The sequence below is a fragment of the Lycium barbarum genome, chromosome 10 (genome assembly GCF_019175385.1).
Source record: "Lycium barbarum isolate Lr01 chromosome 10, ASM1917538v2, whole genome shotgun sequence".
NCBI lineage: Eukaryota > Viridiplantae > Streptophyta > Magnoliopsida > Solanales > Solanaceae > Lycium > Lycium barbarum.
This window is the reverse complement of record NC_083346.1, coordinates 10,442,648-10,463,432: the sequence shown is the minus strand read 5'-3', so window position 1 is coordinate 10,463,432 and position 20,785 is coordinate 10,442,648. Positions and strand designations below refer to the sequence as shown.

The window sequence follows — 20,785 nt, the reverse complement described above, 5'->3', positions numbered from 1 at the left end:
GGTAGAAGCCCTTGGATCTTAGACTCAGGTGCTACAAATCATATGACCCCTTTTAAACATCTACTTCACCATATACAACCCTTAGCTAAGCCATATCTAATCACCTTACCAAATGGATATAAAGTAAAAGTTGTGTCTACTGGTTCACTATCTTTGAAACAAGACATAACTCTACATAATGTCCTGTTAGTCCCCTCTTTCCAGTTTAATCTTATTTCTGTTTACCAACTCATTAATCAATTAAATTGCCTGGCTATCTTTAGCATTTTCTCATGCTCTCTACAGGGCCCTTCTCTGAAGAAGCCATTGGAAATTGGTAAAGCAGCACATGGGCTTTATTTTCTACTTCCTGATCTGTCTACTGATTCTCCCATTTCTGCTCATGCTTGTAATTCTTCCTGTTCTGAAGCATCTCCTCCTGTTATATCCCAGTCCCCTGTTCACAGTTGTAATGCTTTTTCTGTTTTGAATAAAATGGACTTATTTTGGCATCAAAGGCTAGGTCACATCCCTTTTTCTAAATTGAAATCAATTCCCTCCCTAGCATCTCAGGTCTCCTCTAAACAATCTTTTATCTGTCCTATATGTCCTATGGCTAGACAACAGAGATTACCTTTTCCTCCCAGCACCATCCATACCACAACACCTTTTCAACTTGTTCACCTAGACATATGGGGCCCTTACAATACTAGAACTTACAATGGTTTTAGGTATTTTCTAACCATTGTAGATGACTTTTCTAGAGTCCAGCCGAATAGGCCCAATACTTAATTAGTCCAGCTTTCATTTAATTACACAAGGCCCAGTTCGGGACCCGTGGCCCAAAATGTATTTGTAATGACAGAACTTTCTAGACATAGACATCAATTCATTTTTCGGATGAAATAAAGAAAATGAGGCTTTCTCTCTCTACCTTCTTCTCTCTTTCGTTTTAGGGTTCTTTTATATAGAGATTCATTCAAATCAGCCATGGAATCGAATCTAACATTAACTAATTTTTCCAGGGTTATGGGGTAGTTCTTGTCAACACTGATGAAGCTGGAACCTTATATGTGACTAATTTTCGCCTCCTTTTCTTGGTAAGTGATGCATGCAGTTTCTTATTTTATATCTGATGGTGTATATGGCCAAAATCCTATTTTTATGCACTCTGCTTATGGAAGTTCCCTTTTGTAAACCTATGCCAGTGAAATTGTCCTCAAACATTGCCAATTCATAATATATAATATTATAATGATTTATAAGGCACTGATATTGGAAGGTCTAATGTCAATCGTGAGAGCCACACTGATTAGGGATTTTGAGTATTAAATTTTTTAAATGCTAGTGTCTTTATCCATCTTTTTTTTTCTTTCTCGATGCATGCGTCACTACTAAAAAATCCTGATTTACCTAGGGAATTTACCGAGGGACGTCCATCGATAAACAGGATTTACCGAGGGACACCATCGGTACTAGGCTCGTAGGGAATTTGACCCTCGGTAATATTTACCGAGGGACACTCTCGGCAAATACCGATGGAGACCCTCACACATCCCTCGGTACTTCCCTTCCATCATATTCAAGCAAAATTAAATATACCGAGGGACGACTCTCGATACTTAAAAAATATATATAATATTGATATATCATTTACTGAGGGACAGCAATCGGTATATTAATTTTAATCAAATTAAATTTTTAAATACACCGAGGGACAACCCTCGATAAATATAAATATTTAACAATTAGATTTTTCATTTTACCGAGGAATGTCCATCGGTAAGCTAAATGAAAAGCACTTTGATATTTGAAAAATAACGAGGGACGTCCCTCAGTCACCTGAAAAATCTGATATTTACAATTACACAAGTTACCGAGGGACTGTATCGGTAAGTCCCTCAATATTTCTGGTAATATTTTGGCAAGCATTGCCTATTTTTCACTGTAGCACCTGTTATAAAAAACATCTCAATAATTCAAACATTAAAATTAAGCCAACAAAAAACATACGAATCCAACCAACGTCAACGTTATCCAAACATATACCATCCCACTAGACTTCAAACAATCCAAAATAACATAAGTTAGAACAAAAATAACAACGGACACCTAATACTCCATTTCAGCCTCTCCATGCTCCTGATCCTCCTCATCCTCTACATCCTCACCATCATCATGATCGGGGCTCGGGGGCGGAGAGCGAGGCAACTTGATGAGGTTACACACCTGATTCTTGAGTTCTTTGACATCTAACTCAAGATTTATCCTACGTCGCTCCTCCTCCAACCTTTTCTTACGTTCCTCCTCATAATTCCTAGCAAGTTCCCGAAGTTCGTGTCGCATCTCCTCAAGCTTCTCATTTGACACAGTGGCAGAACTTCCTATACCTTGCAATCCACAGTGGAGGCGGTGAAAGTTCTTCTCGGAGCAAAGGCCGTATGCTCTTCCCTTCTTCACGCCGCCAACCACGTCCAACCAACAGGAGATAGTTTGTTCCTCCGATGGCATGATTGTATTGCCTTGATCATCGGTCGACTGACTCCTAGTGAGCTCCTCCATCGCTTGATTATACCGATTCTACATAAAAAGTAAATTTTAGTATATAAATAAACAGTATGCCAAAATGGATCTTTATACTTTACATTGCAATACAGGGAAAAATATACACAAGAGATAGGCTTCATATTTGGGGTATGATTGATCATATGACCTGCCCATTATGTGAAGTAACTGTAAAATTTAGTGCTAATTTTTTCTGGGGTGAAGATCAAGTAAGGAAAAAATATCATTGGAAAGCTTGATATGGTCTTTGCTTCCTACAAAGGAAGGAGGGGCTGGTTTTAGATCCATACAGGATATCAGCATAGATGTTAAAGCTAAGGTTTGGTGGAATTTTAGAATAAATCTTCTCTGCTTAATCAATTTCTTAAAGCTAAGTACTGTATTAGTGTTCATTCAGTTGAGAAAAATTGGAGGCCAGGACAATCTCATATTTGAAAAAGGAAGATGGATACTAAAAATCTTCCTCGTTAATCAAATGGAAAATGCTTTTTCATATTACATGTTAAGCTACCGAAGATAACGTTTTACAACTCTCCTTGGCCAATACATAAATAATAATGTGATAGGTAAGATTAACCTCTACTTTTCTCTGTTACAGGTCTAGCAACAACAAAAAACTATTGTGTAATATTATAGCAGTAGACAGATAGTAAAAGGAAAATGGAGCAGGATCAAGAAGTTTCCGGAACGAAGATTACAATAATAGAAGAGTGTTCTTGAGGAGCTATCCACTTCACTGGGGAGATTCAGTGGAAGATGGAGAAAACAAAGAAGAGACTGCAACAGTAAGGCCAAGAAGTGAAGAGCAGACTTTCATGAAGAAAATATTTATAGCAGTTTTCCATTGGAAAGGAGAAAGAGCTTTATTATTTCGAAGGCTCAAGCATAAGGTCACAGTTTACTTCATAATTACTTGTCTTCCTGCTGGATTCAAAGCTCCTAGAGCTATGATTTCAGCTTAATATCATTTTGTCTATGTAAAAAGTGCTATCAATAGTTGAAATTCCACCTACTTTACTAAGCAAAAAAAAAAAAAAAAGTAGACAGATATCAGCTTTAGTTTCTTAATTTTTTGTATTGGTAGTTGTAGTTTATTAGTGTCCAATAATTTAAAATAATTGTACTATCGTCTTGATGCACAGCAGCTACGAGATACTCGTAAACATTTGTACATGCTCAGTGGTTGTAACTTATCCGAAAATTATACTCTGTACTAAATCAGTATTCCTTTAATTCCTTAGGTTTCATAATGCAACACATTTTATAGTTCATGAATAAGCATTAAATGTTTTATTTGCAGTATTTAAGTGATCAGGTGTCTTATGTCTTACCAATAACCATAAAAACAATATTACTAGTCAAATATATTTCACATAAGTTTAGAGCTTACATAGGTATCCTCTGCCCGTGGCTCGACCCAAACTTCTTTTCCGTCTTCAATTTTCGTATGTGTCTTCTTCCATACCTCATGACGATTGGGTGGTCTACCAAGAGTAACTTGCTGCAAATGAAATAAACAAAGTTAATGTTTTTTGTCATTATTTGTAATTGTATTTGCTACCATCCAAATGGTTAAACAATTACCAATTTCCTCCTAGCAGTCCCCATGGACACTGAACCACAAGTGTGCAATGAGCCACCCTTCTCAGACTTTCGAGCTGCCTTTGTCTGGGCGCTCTTCTTTTGAAACTCCGGCGTAGCCCAGTATTGATTAAGCTCCTCCCAGTAATCTGTCCCAAGCCAGCCAGGTTTTTGACCTTTTTTCCGAGCTTCGGAAAAAATGTTTGACAACCGAGAACTCGCCTTCTTTGTAAAATTACTTCTAATAACATTATCCTCGACAGGGTTCCACGTACACTTTTTCTGCAAACAAATATGTAACAAACATCACAGAAACAGATGTCCGGAAGTGCCTACACTAAGAACACAAAATTAGACGATGAAATCTGTATGATCTCTGTAATTAAGTATTAAAGATCATCCTGTCAGGTTGATCTGATTTTGATGAGTAGATAACACTATGAAAATCACAGTAACCTGATACGTTCATTTTCTATTTTCCCAAGTTCAGTGTAATTCTCATTCAGACACGAATCCGATAGTCTTTGTCGATAGCACAGCACATTAGAATCTACAGCAAACTCTTAATGCTTGTTCATCAGCAACTTGCTGGGTTCAGATTTTCTAATAAGCAATCCGTTTACATAGAAGTAGTGTCTAGTTTGGAAAACTCGGTCACAGTTTAAACATGAAAGATTTCCCTTCTGCTGTGATTTTTCTTTATCAACTCTACCAAATACATACCATAAACTCATTAAGGATCGCCTGCTGCGTATGACACGACACTTCACCCCACGTCGCGAAGGCACCACTATAAAGTTTTTGTATTGCTGTTGAGATTGCATTTGCAGCTGGCCTAGAAGGATAAAACCTGCAAAACAACAATTTTAAAACATTTAAAATTGTTAACTCAAAAATTAGAAAATAATAGAGGAATTAGAATGTAATGAAGAATAAACTTACCCTTCTCCATCAGCGATGATGCGCACCCTCCGTAGATGATCTACCTTTCCAGGTGATGGAAGATTTGGACCATCAACTGAAGACGGAGTAGAAGAACGGCTAGGAGATGCCTCAGAATTTCTCGATCCAACATTTAGCCTAGAAAGGCGTGGACTGGCTGATCGAGTGGCCTCTGACGAAGGAGTCTCTGGAGATGGACATCGTTCCATGGCAGCGAGGTAAGTGCAATGCATTCCAGGTGGAGTTATATAAGAGGGAGGCATCGAGGAACAGCCTGGGGGAGGCATATTGTAGAAAGGTGCAGTAGGTGAAATCCCGGAATAGCCTTGTGGAGGCATCGGACTATATCCCGGGGGAGGGATCAAGCTATAGCCTAGGGGAGGCAGAGTACCATAAAAAGAATGTGAAAATGATGACGTCCCCTGTGAAGGAGGATGCACTGGTGGAATGGAAGAAAGTGATGGACTCGGTGTAGATACAGTTGATTTCTCTTTACTCTTTGATGGCGGGCCATGTGAAGGAGGATGCACTGGTGGAATGGAAGAAAGTGATGGACTCGTTGTAGATACAGTTGATTTCTCTTTACTCTTTGACGACGGGCCATGTGAAGGAGGATGCAATGGTGGAATAGAAGAATGAGATGCCCTCGATGTAGAGACGGTTGATTTTCCTTGACTCTTGGTAGTATTCTTCCCGCGCTTAATCTTAATAGTACTTTTCCCAGGCAAACTATTACTCCGATGTCGGTCATTTTTATCACTTGATGCCATCTGCAAACTGAGATTGTTAGAACATAATAAATTAGCTAATTACTGGATAATGAGATTGTTAAAACTAATATGTTGAGGATTAAGTTTTTTTTTTATTGAAGTGGACATTTCATCTGCTTATTGACAGCATATCAGTGTTTTATTGATAATTTGACAATAAGTAGAAGAGGGAGGATTTCATTGGTATTTCTTAATGAGGGGCAAAATGGGAAATATGGTTTTTCTAGGTCGAAAATCTGTTAGGATGATGGATAATGATGTATACAATCATTTTAAATATGTTGTAAGGAGAACCTGATGGTTTGGAATTTTAAGACTGATTTTCATGATCAGGGGCAAAATGGGAAATATGGTTTTTTGGTTGAAATACTTGATGGGAAGATACAGATTGAAGGAACCATTCATTTACAATTGTTTTGGGTGGAGAGCCTGAATTCTAGGTATATGGGAGACGATGTGTTGAGGAGGTGGAATTGGTTACTGGTGCTGAAGTATCACTGATACTAACAGGAATGTAGAGGAATTTTTGGCAAGCTGGAGAACATTAGCAGACTGGTGGCCTTGGTTGCTATTGATGCATTAGGTGCTACATGGACAACTTAAGGTGGCCAGATAAAAGGGTGTGCAGGCCTTGAGGTTGCTGCTGCTGGTGTGCATAAATGTAGCATTTTGCTGCTGCTGTACACTAGGAGGAGAGTTTAATTTGCTGCTGTACTAAAGACAAGAAGACTGCAATTACAGGCTTTGATCTCTTCAATGATGACTGGGTATACACTGCAATTACACTGTGTTGTTTAACTTGGTTGACTCTGTAAATAGGCAAGTTTGTTTGCTCGTCAATTGTACACGCTTGACTATAGTGTGCTGGCTGAAATATGGTTCTGCAAATGCTAGGCGGTTCTGTACTAATCTGTCAAGTAGGTCTATTCCTGTTATTTTGATACAACGCTCGTGTGGAGACTGTTGATATCATCTAAAATATGTAATTTGATGTGTGACTAAGTGAGAAAGTATCTTAAGGCTTGCAACTAATACGAATATGTTCAGGATGTACTGTTCATAATTCATTATTATAATCAGAGAAGAATAAAAACTGAAAAAAATAATCAGAATCAGAAGCAACAAGAACAATAATCAGAATACCAAAACAAATAACTGGCATTGAAAAAGAAGTTGAAGCTACTGCTACTGCTACTGGTGCTACTGGAAAAACATCCATTTTATCATAAGCAGTTCAATCAAGCTTGCAGAGAATGATAATCAAGTACAAATTTGGCTATATATGCATCTTAATACCAATAATCAACAAGAAACAACTTAAAAAAAGAAGCAACAAGAACAATAATCAGAATCAGAAGCAATAAGAACAATAATCAGAATACCAAAACAAATAACTGGCATTGAAAAAGAAGTTGAAGCTACTGCTACTGCTACTGGTGCTACTGGAAAAACATCCATTTTATCATAAGCAGTTCAATCAAGCTTGCAGAGAATGATAATCAAGTACAAATTTGGCTATATATGCATCTTAATACCAATAATCAACAAGAAGCAACTTAAAAAAAGAAGCAACAAGAACAATAATCAGAATCAAAAGCAACAAGAACAATAATCAGAATACCAAAACAAATAACTGGCATTGAAAAAGAAGTTGAAGCTACTGCTACTGCTACTGGTGCTACTGGAAAAACATCCATTTTATCATAAGCACAAACAAAAACAAGAACCTGAACCCGAACCTGCAAATGAAAACCAAGCTTTCATCAATGTCCAAAGAACATTCAGGGTTGAGAGTTTAGGGCACGGGACTAAGAAGAAGAGTACTCATCATCAACAAATAGTTCTTCGCTTATTTCTTCCTCCTCGCTTATTTCATTTTCAACAGGTAATTCTTCCTCTTCACTTGTGTCACTACTGTTTGCTGGATCTTCCTCATAAGAAGAGTACTCATCATCAACAGATAGTTCTTCCTCTTCATTTGCCATGGAAGTTCCTTCCCCGAGATCAATTTCTTCATATATGTTGTCAGGATGCTCCAATTCATTTTCTAATTCTCTGTCCACTGTTTCTTGAACACTCGATATGTCATTTTGGTATGCAACATTCAAAGCATTCTCGACTTCCACACGACCCACAGGCTTTGTTTTAATAACAACCCACCAATCCGATTTATCCCTACGCAATGGATAAGGAGCATAATACACTTGCTTGACATTTTGTGCAATGACAAAAGGATCATAGCTTCCATACTGCCTTGCATGCTTAACTTCAATAATTTTGTAATGTGGATCGATCCTTGTACCGGTTTTTGGTGTTGGGTCAAACCACTTACAACGAAAAAGTATCAACTTTTTGTATGGCCAACCAGGATACTCTAGTTCTAAAATCTCTTGGAGCACACCATAATAATCAATATCTCCATCCTGATTGTTAGTGTCCCCTTTAACCCAGACTCCGCTATTATTGCTTTTATAATGCTTGGAGCTTTCTTCAGTACGAAATTTGTAACCATTAACATTGTATTTTTTGATTGTTTTGACATAAGGGTCTGGTCCCCAAGCTATATCATTCAGAAATTGGTCAGCTATGCCATTATTTGGATCATGGACCTAGTGGTAAAAAAAAAAAATAGCAAATATTTATAGTTTATAAAAAATGAAATATAGTTGAATTTTATAGCTTAACACTTACATAACATTTGAACCACTCGCTAAACTCGGAATAAACAGGAGCATAGCCATACATACCCACGAACAAACTGTCCAACACATTTAACGCTTGTCAGTGACATATTAGTATGGATTATTGAAAAACTCAATAATATAATTTGAAACATACTTATAATATGGTTGAACTTCCGGGCAATTCAACAATACATGTGTTGTGGCTGATTTTTTCTCCATATCAGTTAGGAGTCTTCTTTTAATAGTTTTAGAACCTCGGCCTGGTCGATTGAATATGGATTTTGGTGGGGCCAAAGGATCATTCTCACCTTCATCGTTTCGAGTTGGCCTATTTCTCAAACATGGAATGTGTTTCTCAAAATAATAAGAACAGAAGTGAGAGGTTTCCGCAGCGAGATAGGCCTCACATATAGATCCCTCGATCCTATTCTTCTGTTTCACAAACCGTTTACATTTGCCAATTTTCCTGTATAACTTCAAGTTAGATAGGAACTACAAGAATTATTCAATATTCAAAAATTAAATAATAATTTATAATAGTTACCTCTCTCAAGGGTACATCCATCTATATTGAACTGGGCCTCCGAGTAGTGCCTCTTGTACAAGGTGGACCGGAAGATGTTCCATCACATCAAAGAAACCACATGGAAGAAATTTCTCCAGCTTACATGAGGTTACACGAATGTTCTGATTCATCAAAAGTAGAGTATCTTCCCTCAATGTGTTGGAACATAACTCTTTGAAGAACAAACTAATCTCTGTAATTGGTTTCCATATTCTTTCGGGTAAGCCACGAAATGCAATAGGAACTAAAGTTTCCATGAAAACATGGCAATCATGACTTTTCATACCCACCAACTTTCCTTCTACCACATCTACACGCTTACCCAAGTTGGACGCATACCCCTCGGGAATCCTCAAACTCTTTATCCACTCACAAATCTTTCGTTTATCCTCCAAAGTGAATGTATAACTAGCATTTGGCTTGGCGATCTTATTTTTGTTTTTTGATTGTTGTAGGTGCAATTCTGGTCGCCTACAATATTCCATTAAGTCCTTCCTAGCCTTTATGTTATCTTTTCTCTTGTCCCTAACATCCATCACTGTATTAAACAGATTATCAAAATAATTCTTTTCAATATGCATGACATCAAGATTATGTCGGAGAAGATTATGCTTCCAATAAGGTAACTCCCAGAATATGCTCTGTTTCGTCCAATTATGCTCAACCCCATATCCATTTAATCTAAAAAGGTGGAGTTTCTGTCACCTTAGGCAAGTCCCTAACCCTCTCCCAAATTTGCTCCCCTGACAATGTTGGCGGTGGTAAGTCATGTTCAGTTTTATTCTTCCTGAATGCATTTCTCATACTCCTAAACTCATGATCCATTGGTAAGAACTGACGGTGACAATCAAACCATGAATTCTTGCCCCCGTGTTTTAAAGTGAACGATTTAGTGTTTTCCATACAACAAGGACAAGCTAATTTGCCAGCAGTCATCCACCCTGACAACATTCCATAGGCAGGGAAATCATTAATAGTCCACATAAGAGCAGCACGCATGTTGAAGTTTTGTTTGGTTGATATGTCGTATGTTAAAACACCTTCGTGCCACAAAGTCTGTAACTCGTGAATCAAAGGCTGCAAATATACATCAATCAAACTTTTTGGATTACGTGGACCCGGGACAATGCAAGTTAGGAACAAATATGGACTTGTCATACACATCTCAGGTGGAAGATTATACGGTGTGACAAAGACTGGCTAACATGAATATGGTGCAGCTGAGACAGAAAATGGTGTGAATCTATCAGCACACAAACCCAATCGAATATTCCTTGGTTCATTAGCAAAATCCGGAAACGTTCTATCGAAATGCTTCCATGCTTCTCCATCTGATGGATGACACAATACCCCGGGTGGCCTTCTATTTTCATAGTGCCATCTCATATGAGGAGCAGAACTCAGTGATGCATACAACCTCTTTAACCTTGGTATAAGAGGTAAATAATGCATCACCTTAACTGCAACCCTCTTACCGCTGGCAAGCTGTTTAAAACGAGATATTCCACAAACTTTGCAATTCTCTAAATCTGCATTATCCCTATAATACAACATGCAACCTTTTTCACAACAATCAATTTTCATAGACGAGAGACCTAATTTGGAAACCAATTTTTTTGCTTTATAGTAATCATCGGGTATGTCTAAGTTCGGATTAAGTTCTTTCATAAGCTCAATCATAGCGTTCATTCCCGCTATAGAAATATTTGCATCCGATTTAATACTTAGCAATCTAACGGCAACAGACAATGCAGAGCGTGACATGCCTTCGCAAAATGGACGACTAGCAGACTCTAATTGTGCATAAAAACGTTGTGCCTCTTCATTGGGAGGTTGATCAACAGGTTGTTGGTTGTTACCCTCATTGTACATCCCAAGAGCATCCATAACCATTTCATGCAGTCTAGGATCTTCACTACTTTCACCAGCAACAAAATTATGATTGCAAATATTACTGGCACTACCCTCAATTTCTCCATGACTAGTCCAAACATAATAGTCGTCCATAAAACCCTTACTACAAAGATCAGCCCTAACATCCTCAGGTTTTAACCACTTTATACAATTGCAATCTGCACAAGGACACCTAATTGTCCCATCCTTTTGACAAAATAAATTTGCCTGATTAATAAACCCCTCAACGCCTTGCTTAAATTCATCCCTCAACCCCCGTCGATTAGGTAACACCCTATCATACATCCATCTACGATGTTCATTGTCCATCTATATATACAAATAACAAATCCATATGAATAGTTTAAGATGCATAGAGTAATTCTACATCTAGTACACAACTTTAGTGATGTAGTAAATAAACTAAATTCGATATACAATTTCATGCATACTTAATATTTAAAAGATTACATGATGAAGAGTTGACATACTGTTTTCAAAATAGATGATCCTTCCATTTCAAAATAAATAGTTTTTAGGCTTTTCATTTTGTTTAAAAATAAGCTGTTCTTTAGAATTTCAAAGAGGAAATTGATCTTATTCTTCCAAATTAAAAACAAGGGGCTTGGGGGAAGATCTCATAGAAAGCTTCTAAATACCACAGTACACAAACAACAAATGCTTCAATCAAAACTAGTCCGATAAATAATTTGAATCCTCGCTATCCTTTTCCCTCTATTTGGACCTTCTAGAAAGAAAACTAAACCCTATGGCAATTTAAAGCTAAGCCAAAAAAAAAAAAAAAAAAAAAAAAAACAACAACAACAAATCTGAAAATACTCTCACAAAAAAACCCCAAATCAGAATTCATTTAGCATAAGCCTAAAATGTTTGAAAATTATATCTTTGCACATAAAAAAGAGGAAATTTAAGCAACATATGAAATCAAGATATTTCCTATTAAAATCTAGAAAGATGACAAATTTTAAGCTGAGAATACTTCAAATTCCTTCAAAATAATTGCAGTAATTAATGACTTCAAATAATAAACCTTACCTCTTCAAGAATATAGAAAAAACCGTAACTTTGTCTCCACTTTGAAATTGCAAAGTCAATTTTTTTGCTTTGTGTTCAGTGTTGCTTCCAATTCCACAAATTGGGTATCTTCTGCCCTGTATTCTCAAACTAATTCATGTCTCTTAGCTTTCCTCTGTTCGTGATTGAAGTGGCGCCATTGAGAATTTTTCCTGTGATTGAAGTGGCGCCGTTGAGAAGAGAGCAGCACAAATGATTCTACGTAGTCCTCATTCTCTGTAGTCCTGTCAATGGAAGATGCATAGTAAACTTCAGCATTTACATATCGATATAGCCAGAGAAACTATGTCATCTGGCTAAATTTTGAAAATTCAATCTCATTATCTTTCACAGTAAATTTTGAAACTAAATGACTAATTGTGCTATTGCAAATCAATATAGCCATATGAAACTTTTCCCACAAACAAGTTCTTCTGTAGTATATCATCCTGTAATAAAAATAAATAATTGACAAACACAAATCCTCCAAAAACTTAAAATGTAGATGTAGAAAAAAGGGAGAAATGAATACCTAGTAGAGGTAGAGAGATTAGAGGTGGAGGAGAAGAAAGATAGGGATGCCCAATCGTGTTTTGATCGAATCTGATACTGCCTGTGAATGAATTTTGCCTCCGAATGTTTGTTTGGGGAAATGGAATGATTAGGTTAAAAGTGCTCTATTTTTCTTTTAGCTAAAATAATTGGCGCCTAAGTTCCCGCTGTTGTTTTTTTCCCCAACTTTTTTCAGTTCTAGCGCCTAAGTTTCTTTTATTCTAGCTTTAGTTTTTTAATTTTTTTTTTTAACACAAATGGGGATGGGTAATGGAATGTATATACTCTTTCCGTTTCAATTTATGTGAACTCATTTGATTTTGTATGAAATTTTAAAAAATAGAGAAAGCTTTTAAACTTGTGATGTTAAATGAGTCACATATATTTTGTGTGGCTATAAATCATTGCATAAAGGTAAATTGTTTCTAATTATACAACGAGATCATTCTTTTTAGCATGGACTAATAAAAAAATAAGTTCACATAAATTGAAACGGAGGGGGTATTAAACTATTTATAATCTTTGAGATAATAAGTAAATAAAAATATTAAATTTAGATAATAACCATCAAATTTTGTAGAAAACTTGCAAAACAATTTACTTTAAACAAATTGATAACTCAAATTAGCCTATTTTAGATCGAATCACCAGTTGAATAAAATTTTAACTTAACAAAAGATATATTATATATTTGTGAAGACAAAATTGAGATTGTTTTAATAAAAGATGAATTTATTATAAAAGAGTGGAAATAAAATTTTGTTTGGGAATTTCAAACCAAATTATCTCCAAACAAATCAAGAATGACTAAACTTATACAATTTTTTTCATAATATTGTTTTCTCAAAATAACTAAGGCCTCATTTGTTTATATGAAAATTAAGACGTCAAAATCTAAACACATATCTTAATATTTAAGATATGCATTAAGAACTATATGTGTGAATCTAAATACACATATGAATACTAAGATATTGTGTTAAGGTCTGAATACTACATTATTAAGAGTTAAGACAGTTTGCTTTACAATATTTGAATGTGTAAAATATGTCTTTATTTTAAAAAAATTAGTATGAAATTTAATACAATACAAAAATGAATCCAATATGTTATCAATAAAATATTTTTTAAAATATTATATGAAGGCTGGTGTGGTGGCAATACTAGAGGTGGTCTTGTAGGTGTCAACTGAAGATGGTGTCGGCTAATGGTGGTATTGTAGGTAGTAGCTCGTGGTAATGAATACTAGTAGTAGTTGGTGGTGGTGATTGATAGTGATAGCTAATAATGTTGGTAAATGACGACGGTGATTGACGATACATAGTGGTGAAGGATGACGGTGATAGACGATATATAGTGGTGACTGATTGTGGTGATTGCAGGTAGTCATGAACGATGGTGTGTTGTAAAAATGGTGGTTGGTGGTGATGATTGTAAATAGTGACTAGTGGCATTGTACGTTGATTATAGTAATTGATAATGGCAGTGGTTGTGAGTAGTGACAGTTAATAATGGTAGGCAGTGACAATAATTGATAATGATGGGAGATGTCGTAATGGTAGCGATAATTAAATAGAGGAAACGATGAGCTGCCATCTTTGTAGAATTTTTTTAATCGACATTTTAATGATATTAAGACTTTGTTACAGATCTTTAATAATCATTCGGACTCATTACGCAGTTGTAACATAATAGATTAATATCACAAATACAATTTCACGTACTGTAATTATTGACGTATAGGCTAATCAATCAATGATATTTCTTAAAGATACCACTCATGCACTATATAGACTACTTAGTGTAATTATCGATTTATAAGTTAATCAATCAGTATTACTTAAGAATACCAATAATATACTTCTACTTACTAGAATTATTATATAATAGACTTATCAATCACTAACATTACTAAACAATACTTCTAATACATCACACTTTAACCATTGTTAATTTATAAGCTAAACAATCATTAACTTTTATTAAGGATGCCACTAAGAACACTTCTATTTATACTATCACTTTTTAAACTTATCACTTATAACATTCTTTAGAGTGCTATCACTATACACTTTTACTCGGTACAATAAATAAGTGGTACTAGTTAATTTTCTTATGATAAGTCTAGAAATGTAATATAACTGAAAAAAGAAAAAACAAAAAACTTTAAACAATTATCGAGGGACTTACCAATTGACACCATTGCTATTTTTTATTTAAAAAATATAAAATAATTATTTATTAAATAATCAATTTTACATATTCAATTTACCAAGAGACGTCCCTCGGTAATTTCAAAAAAAAAAACTCAAAATAATTATATCTACTCTATCGAGAGACTCCCTCGGTACATTTTATTTAATTTTCATTTATTTTTTATTAATATACTGATGGTGTCCCTCGGTACAGGAAAAAAGAAATTCAAAATATTTATATTTATATTACCGAGGGTCTCTCTTGGAAATTTTAATTTATTTTTTATTATGTACCGATAGAGTCCCTCGGTATAGTCAATTAAATGTTGACTTTAAAAAAGTCAAATAATTTACCGAGTCCTGTCCCTCGGTATCTTTAAAAAATAATTAAAAATTAAAATATTTGACTTTTCCGAGGAACGCCGTGGCAAAGTACCTCGGAATAGTGACATCAAATTTGTCCCTCGGTAACCCGTGTAGGTAAATAGCTTGTTTTTAGTAGTGCGTTTTGACTTAAAAAGTTGTCTTTATCTTCTTTTTCTCTACAGTGGGATGGCTTAACGCAATTGCAGTAACTCATTTTCCATTTTTGTCTATCTTATCTTTTCTTGTTCAGGATTGCATGTTTGTAGTACTTACATGATTGGTTGTAGATCTTATCTCCAGGAAAAAAAAAAAGAAGAGGAAATTAAGAAAAGATGTTAAAGAAGTTTCTCGATTTCTGAAGCTTAGTTTATCTTAAACCTTTTATACACACAAGGATATGACCTAAGATCTGCATATTATAGTCCCAAATTAGCACATATGTCATTATCGGTCAGAATAAAACAATTTTAGCACCTACAAACAAAAAGAAACAAAGATAATAAAGAAGATCCTAGAAAATGAAAAAAAAAAAAAAAAAGAGTTTGAGACAGAGAGCGCAGAAGACAAAGAAGAATAGTCGATTCAAAAGCTAATCCAATTGCAGCCCCGTGAAGACGATGAAGGCTTGAGAACATACTAACAAAGAAGAGGAAGTACAAAGCAAAAGATGAATAAGAAGCATACTAGTCATTGTGAAGCATACCTCGTCAGTCAGAAGCATAACTAGTTACAGCTTTTTGTAGACATACCAAAAAAGAGGGATAATAAAGAAGAAGAGTTAAATAAAAAGTAATTCTGCCTCGAGGATCATAGCAGCCAGCAGAGATGAAAAGATGGCTTGTGCTGTGTTTTAGTATTATAAGGGCATGTGTACAACCAAGAGAACCATAAGAATTCACAGTGCCTAGGGTCTCCCAAGGCTTAGTTCAAGTGGTTAAGGTTGTGGGACTTGTGACTGAGGTCACAGGTTTGGGTAGTGCTATCATCCACAATTTTCGAAGGCTGTGGTAGGTGTATTAATAGGTTGGCCTTAGACAGGATTTCTCGGATTTGGGCCTTTTACTTTGGACCGGGTGATTAGGTCTGGATTTCACATTCCATAATTCTTCAAGAAAACAGTCTGTGTGGGGGTAATCGGCTATGGACAATTTGCACAATTGACCTAATTTGGGGATGGTTTTTAATTTTTGGTTCTCAAATTGCTGGTCTTTAAATTGTTTCCCCTTCACTAAAAAATCTGGGTTCCAGGTTAGAATCCCCGCTCAGTCGAAAATTTTAAAAAAATTCGCAAGGTAGAGTTTAGGTTCGCAAGGCAGAGTTTCAAACTCTACCTTAAGGAATAAAGGCAAAACTCCAACGTAAGGCAAAAAAAAAAAAAAATCACTTAGCTGAAATTTTGTAAACCTCTGCCTTGCGATTTTGTTTTTTATGGGGTTGGGGTTCGAACGCAGAATCTCAGAGTATTAGGCCAAGGACAAAAATCAAAGACCAGAGCCTTTGAAGGTCAATCCGCGCAAAAAAAAAATCAGCTATTCGCTTTAAATATGGGGAAAATAACCCTCTATGACTATTTAGGAAAACTAATTACCTGTAATAGCCCATGTTTGTAAACTACCCGAAATGGATTTGTATCCCTCACTTCAAAAGCCTATTGTATATTTGTACCCTCGCTACAATTGAAAAAATGTTGTATATTGTTGTATACAATTGAATTTTTCTTGGATATAAACACCTCTTATACATCATTATACACTCTATACATTATTATACACGTTTATACAAGGTTGATACATTGTCTATATAAAGTTGTATATTGTGAAAAAGTGGCTATGCGGGGTGTAATTTAAAAATATGGCGACACAAATGTAATTTTGTATGCTAGATTGTACATTATTGAAATTTCCCCTCAAATATATCTAGTTTTAAAAATTATTTAAAATTTAGCCAACTTTAAACAATTTCAGCTCGCTCGTTGCTGCAACTGTTTCTACTTCAGCAACTTAACTTGTATACCCAACGACTACTTGTGACTTCCACAATTACTCAAGCTGATGTTTATTCCTTTGGAGTTTTCCTCCTGGAGCTCTTAATTGGATGGAAATGCAGTTAGCCTTTTAGTAATGTATTTATTCTAAAGGTTTTATATATCTCAAGATGAATGTTTTGAGATTCATATACATGTATGTCGCGGTAAGGTTTGACACTCTACCCTCCCCATACGCCACTAGTGGAATTACAGTGGGTATGTTGTTGTTGATGTTGTTGTATACATGTATCTTTTACATAATTCGTGGTTGTTATTCCTTTTTATTCCACTGATTAGTTTTCTTTCTTCTTCAATATCAAAATTATTTTATGGCATAAAACCGACGAAATAAAGAAACTTTAGTTTCCTTTCTTCTTCAATATACAAATTATTTCATGGCATAAAACCGACGAAAAGAAACTGTGTACTCGCAAATGTAACTGCATAGATACTTTCATTATACTACCAACACAACTAAAAACACCATTTGATAACTAGAAAACAATAAAACTAGAAAGGTTAATAATAAGAACAGGGAAGTTAATTAGGCTATTGCCAGGAAACTCTTCATATAAGGACTACAAGTATATAACTTCATTTCCTGTCGCGGCAATTCAATTCTCTTCATAGTTCTATGATCTAAATTATAAAGAATTATCCCTTCATTCCACATGTCAAGCAAAAGTTCACCTTCTTGGATGTTCAGAAGCTTTATCCGCCCAGATTTGTCGCCAATAGGCGATGGAATTTCCATGAAACACAAACTAAAAGGGAAAATTCTCCTATCAGAGAGATTAACCTTGTAACTTTTGACCCACGCCCGCGTCTCATAATCCTCCAAAATCCATATATCGATAGCATACTCAGGGAAAAGCAAGTTACAGAAAGCCAAACGATCATCCTTCAGAAAAAGAGTCATAGTTCGATGCGCTTGCTTTGAGTTGCACACAGTACTTCCAGGGTGAGGCATAGCAGAGAATTCTTCCTTATCCATTCTAAAACCATGATTCCGTTTTCACAAGGAGGAGTATTTTTTTTCTTTCTAAATCGTGCAGCATGACCCAAAGCAATGCTCCATTAACAACTGTCGGATTGACACTGGATGGCAAAAAGTTGAAAGAGGAGGATAAACGGATTTTCCTCCACGTCCCTGTCCGGAAAATATATACGAAATACTGACAACAACTGTCTCGTACTTGCACGTAAAGAATTCTGAATTGTCTTGTGTATGGACAAAAGTACAGAGCACATTAGTAGCCGGGGTGAGTGTATGTTGTAAAGTTACTTCCTCTTGTGTTATCGGGTTGAAAACATAATAAGTTGACTCCCACTTTGAGGAAGCAAACAGAAGAACTCCTTGACAAAAGTATATAAGAGAAAGCAGGTGTTCCCAGTGCTTATTAATCACACAGTACTTCCAGGGTGAGGCATAGCAGAGAATTCTTCCTTATCCATTCTAAAACCATGATTCCGTTTTCACAAGGAGGAGTATTTTTTTTCTTTCTAAATCGTGCAGCATGACCCAACGCAATGCTCCATTAACAACTGTCGGATTGACACTGGATGGCAAAAAGTTGAAAGAGGAGGATAAACGGATTTTCCTCCACGTCCCTGTCCGGAAAATATATACGAAATACTGACAACAACTGTCTCGTACTTGCACGTAAAGAATTCTGAATTGTCTTGTGTATGGACAAAAGTACAGAGCACATTAGTAGCCGGGGTGAGTGTATGTTGTAAAGTTACTTCCTCTTGTGTTATCGGGTTGAAAACATAATAAGTTGACTCCCACTTTGAGGAAGCAAACAGAAGAACTCCTTGACAAAAGTATATAAGAGAAAGCAGGTGTTCCCAGTGCTTATTAATCATCAGCTCAGGTCTGAGATGAAGTTTCTTGAAGGCGGCCTCCTTCTTCTTCTTCTTCTTGTTTTCACCAAAGACATAAAGATCCTGTCCGTGCTTGGCAAAATGATCATGTATGAGAAGCATGGGTCTACTAGCTCTACAGAGATCATCATGTAAGGTGGTAAAATAGTCCTGTGATGAGACCAAAGCTCTCCCATGCCTACAAACCCATCGACATCTAAGAAGAGAATGTGGGGGAAGCCCACTCAGAACATCGATGATGAGACAATCAGGCAAACTTTCAAAAGTTTCACCATCATCAACTCTACATATTGTATGAAGTAGTGAACCCAACAGTTCTGTAGTCCATGTGAAGCATTCAAGTGCCATTACCTATAATATATCAAGCAGAAATAAGAAAAACAATGGTTGTTTGGTATGACAGCAAAATATGTACCGGTTGATCAAAAGAAAGGATTAAATCTTTTATACCAAGATCCTCCAGAATTTTGAGAGAGGGATAGTATAACCATATAATAATGGAATAAGAAGCTCAAATCATAAAATATAGACCACGGTGCAACTTAGTAATCAATGAAGTGAGTGGCGAACATGAGAGCTCATGTAAAACTAGCTGATTTCTTCTATCTGCCTAAGCTTTGGTGGGCAGAGATCAGAGTTGTCCAGTACATGCACCGGCAAACAGTAGGTATCACATGAAAGTCCACGTGCCTAAACTGGGTTAGGACACCATCATTATGAATAAAAAAAAAAGATATGGATCATAATTAAAAAATTTAATTTTTGGGACCGGTAGAAATTGATAGATACTTGATCACGTGAAAGGGCAAATTAATATTTACGAATCAAGTAACCAAAATAAATACATGTACATCACGAGGTCTCAAGTTTAAATTTTAGTGGAGGACCCGAGGCGAAATTTTCACTAAGAGTCCGAGGCGAAATTTTCATTAAGAGTGTTTAGAAATAAAAAATAAAAAGTAAACACATGAAAAAGTCAAAGAGATGCAAAATTTAATATATATGGATAAAAAAAATTAACCTTATATATGCTATCCCCTAAGCTAGCCCCTGGTAGGAGGATGAAACAAATTTAACCTTATAAAATACCAGGATTCGGGAATAAAATAAACAAATCAATAAATACTTACATAAAAAGTATGATCAAGTATTGGCTAAATTAAAGGAACCTACAGCTTGGTGAACGGATCGAATTGCAGCGAGGAAACTTGAGCTACTTCTGGATGAGTTATTTCGCGTCTGATCTCAAGGAGGTCTCAATTTATGTTTATATTAGAAATTGATTGTTTCGGTTCGTATACTTAAAGTAGATATCCTTTTCCAATTGAAAATTAGAAAAACCATAATTAAGTTTTAACACCCACCCCCAACTCCAACAAAAAAAAAAAAAGAAAAAAAAAACTAAAACGATGTACTTTTGAGTTCGTTTAGTTTGATCTCAAGCAGTATTCAGTTGTGTTTCAAGTTGGAAATTGTCCCTAAACTATGTACTTAACAGTTTTAACTCTTTAAGTTTGCCACAAGTTAGTAAAAATGATCCCTTAACTATGAGGGTAGGTTAAAAGAAGTCCCTTAAGTATGCATTTATAGTTTTGGTCCTTTAAGTTTACCAAAAATTAACAATTTTAGTCTCTGAAAAAATATTAATTGAACTCTATTTGTTAAATTTTACGGGAACTATTAAACAAAAAAGAAAAATAAACGAG

At 35.6% G+C, this 20,785-nt stretch overlaps 2 protein-coding genes and 1 pseudogene across 5 annotated transcripts; all 3 read right to left on the bottom strand.

The window, feature by feature from the left end:
- Nucleotides 1–1,954: 1,954 nt before the first annotated feature.
- On the bottom strand, nt 1,955–16,445 carry LOC132614964 (uncharacterized). Of its 4 annotated transcripts, none has more exons than XM_060329518.1 (11): nt 15,870–16,444; nt 12,036–12,298; nt 9,066–11,309; nt 8,676–8,987; nt 8,529–8,595; nt 7,577–8,446; nt 5,068–5,837; nt 4,849–4,975; nt 4,129–4,407; nt 3,935–4,045; nt 1,955–2,559 (listed from the first exon to the last, which is right to left on the bottom strand). In XM_060329518.1, exons 7-11 carry the CDS (start codon nt 5,835–5,837, stop codon nt 2,092–2,094), a joined length of 1,755 nt encoding a protein of 584 aa, XP_060185501.1. In that variant the 5' UTR covers nt 7,577–8,446; nt 8,529–8,595; nt 8,676–8,987; nt 9,066–11,309; nt 12,036–12,298; nt 15,870–16,444; the 3' UTR covers nt 1,955–2,091. The 4 variants fall into 4 exon arrangements, with proteins under 4 accessions (XP_060185501.1, XP_060185504.1, XP_060185503.1 ...); XM_060329521.1 differs by lacking the exon at nt 15,870–16,444 and adding an exon at nt 12,586–12,913; XM_060329520.1 differs by lacking the exons at nt 7,577–8,446; nt 8,529–8,595; nt 8,676–8,987; nt 9,066–11,309 and having other exon boundaries at nt 5,068–5,844; nt 15,870–16,445.
- LOC132612706 (uncharacterized) lies at nt 10,287–11,309 on the bottom strand. The gene has a single exon (XM_060326812.1). It carries the CDS (start codon nt 11,307–11,309, stop codon nt 10,287–10,289), a length of 1,023 nt encoding a protein of 340 aa, XP_060182795.1.
- Nucleotides 16,446–17,617: 1,172 nt separating the features above from the next.
- On the bottom strand, nt 17,618–20,785 carry LOC132615963 (putative F-box protein At1g30920; annotated as a pseudogene).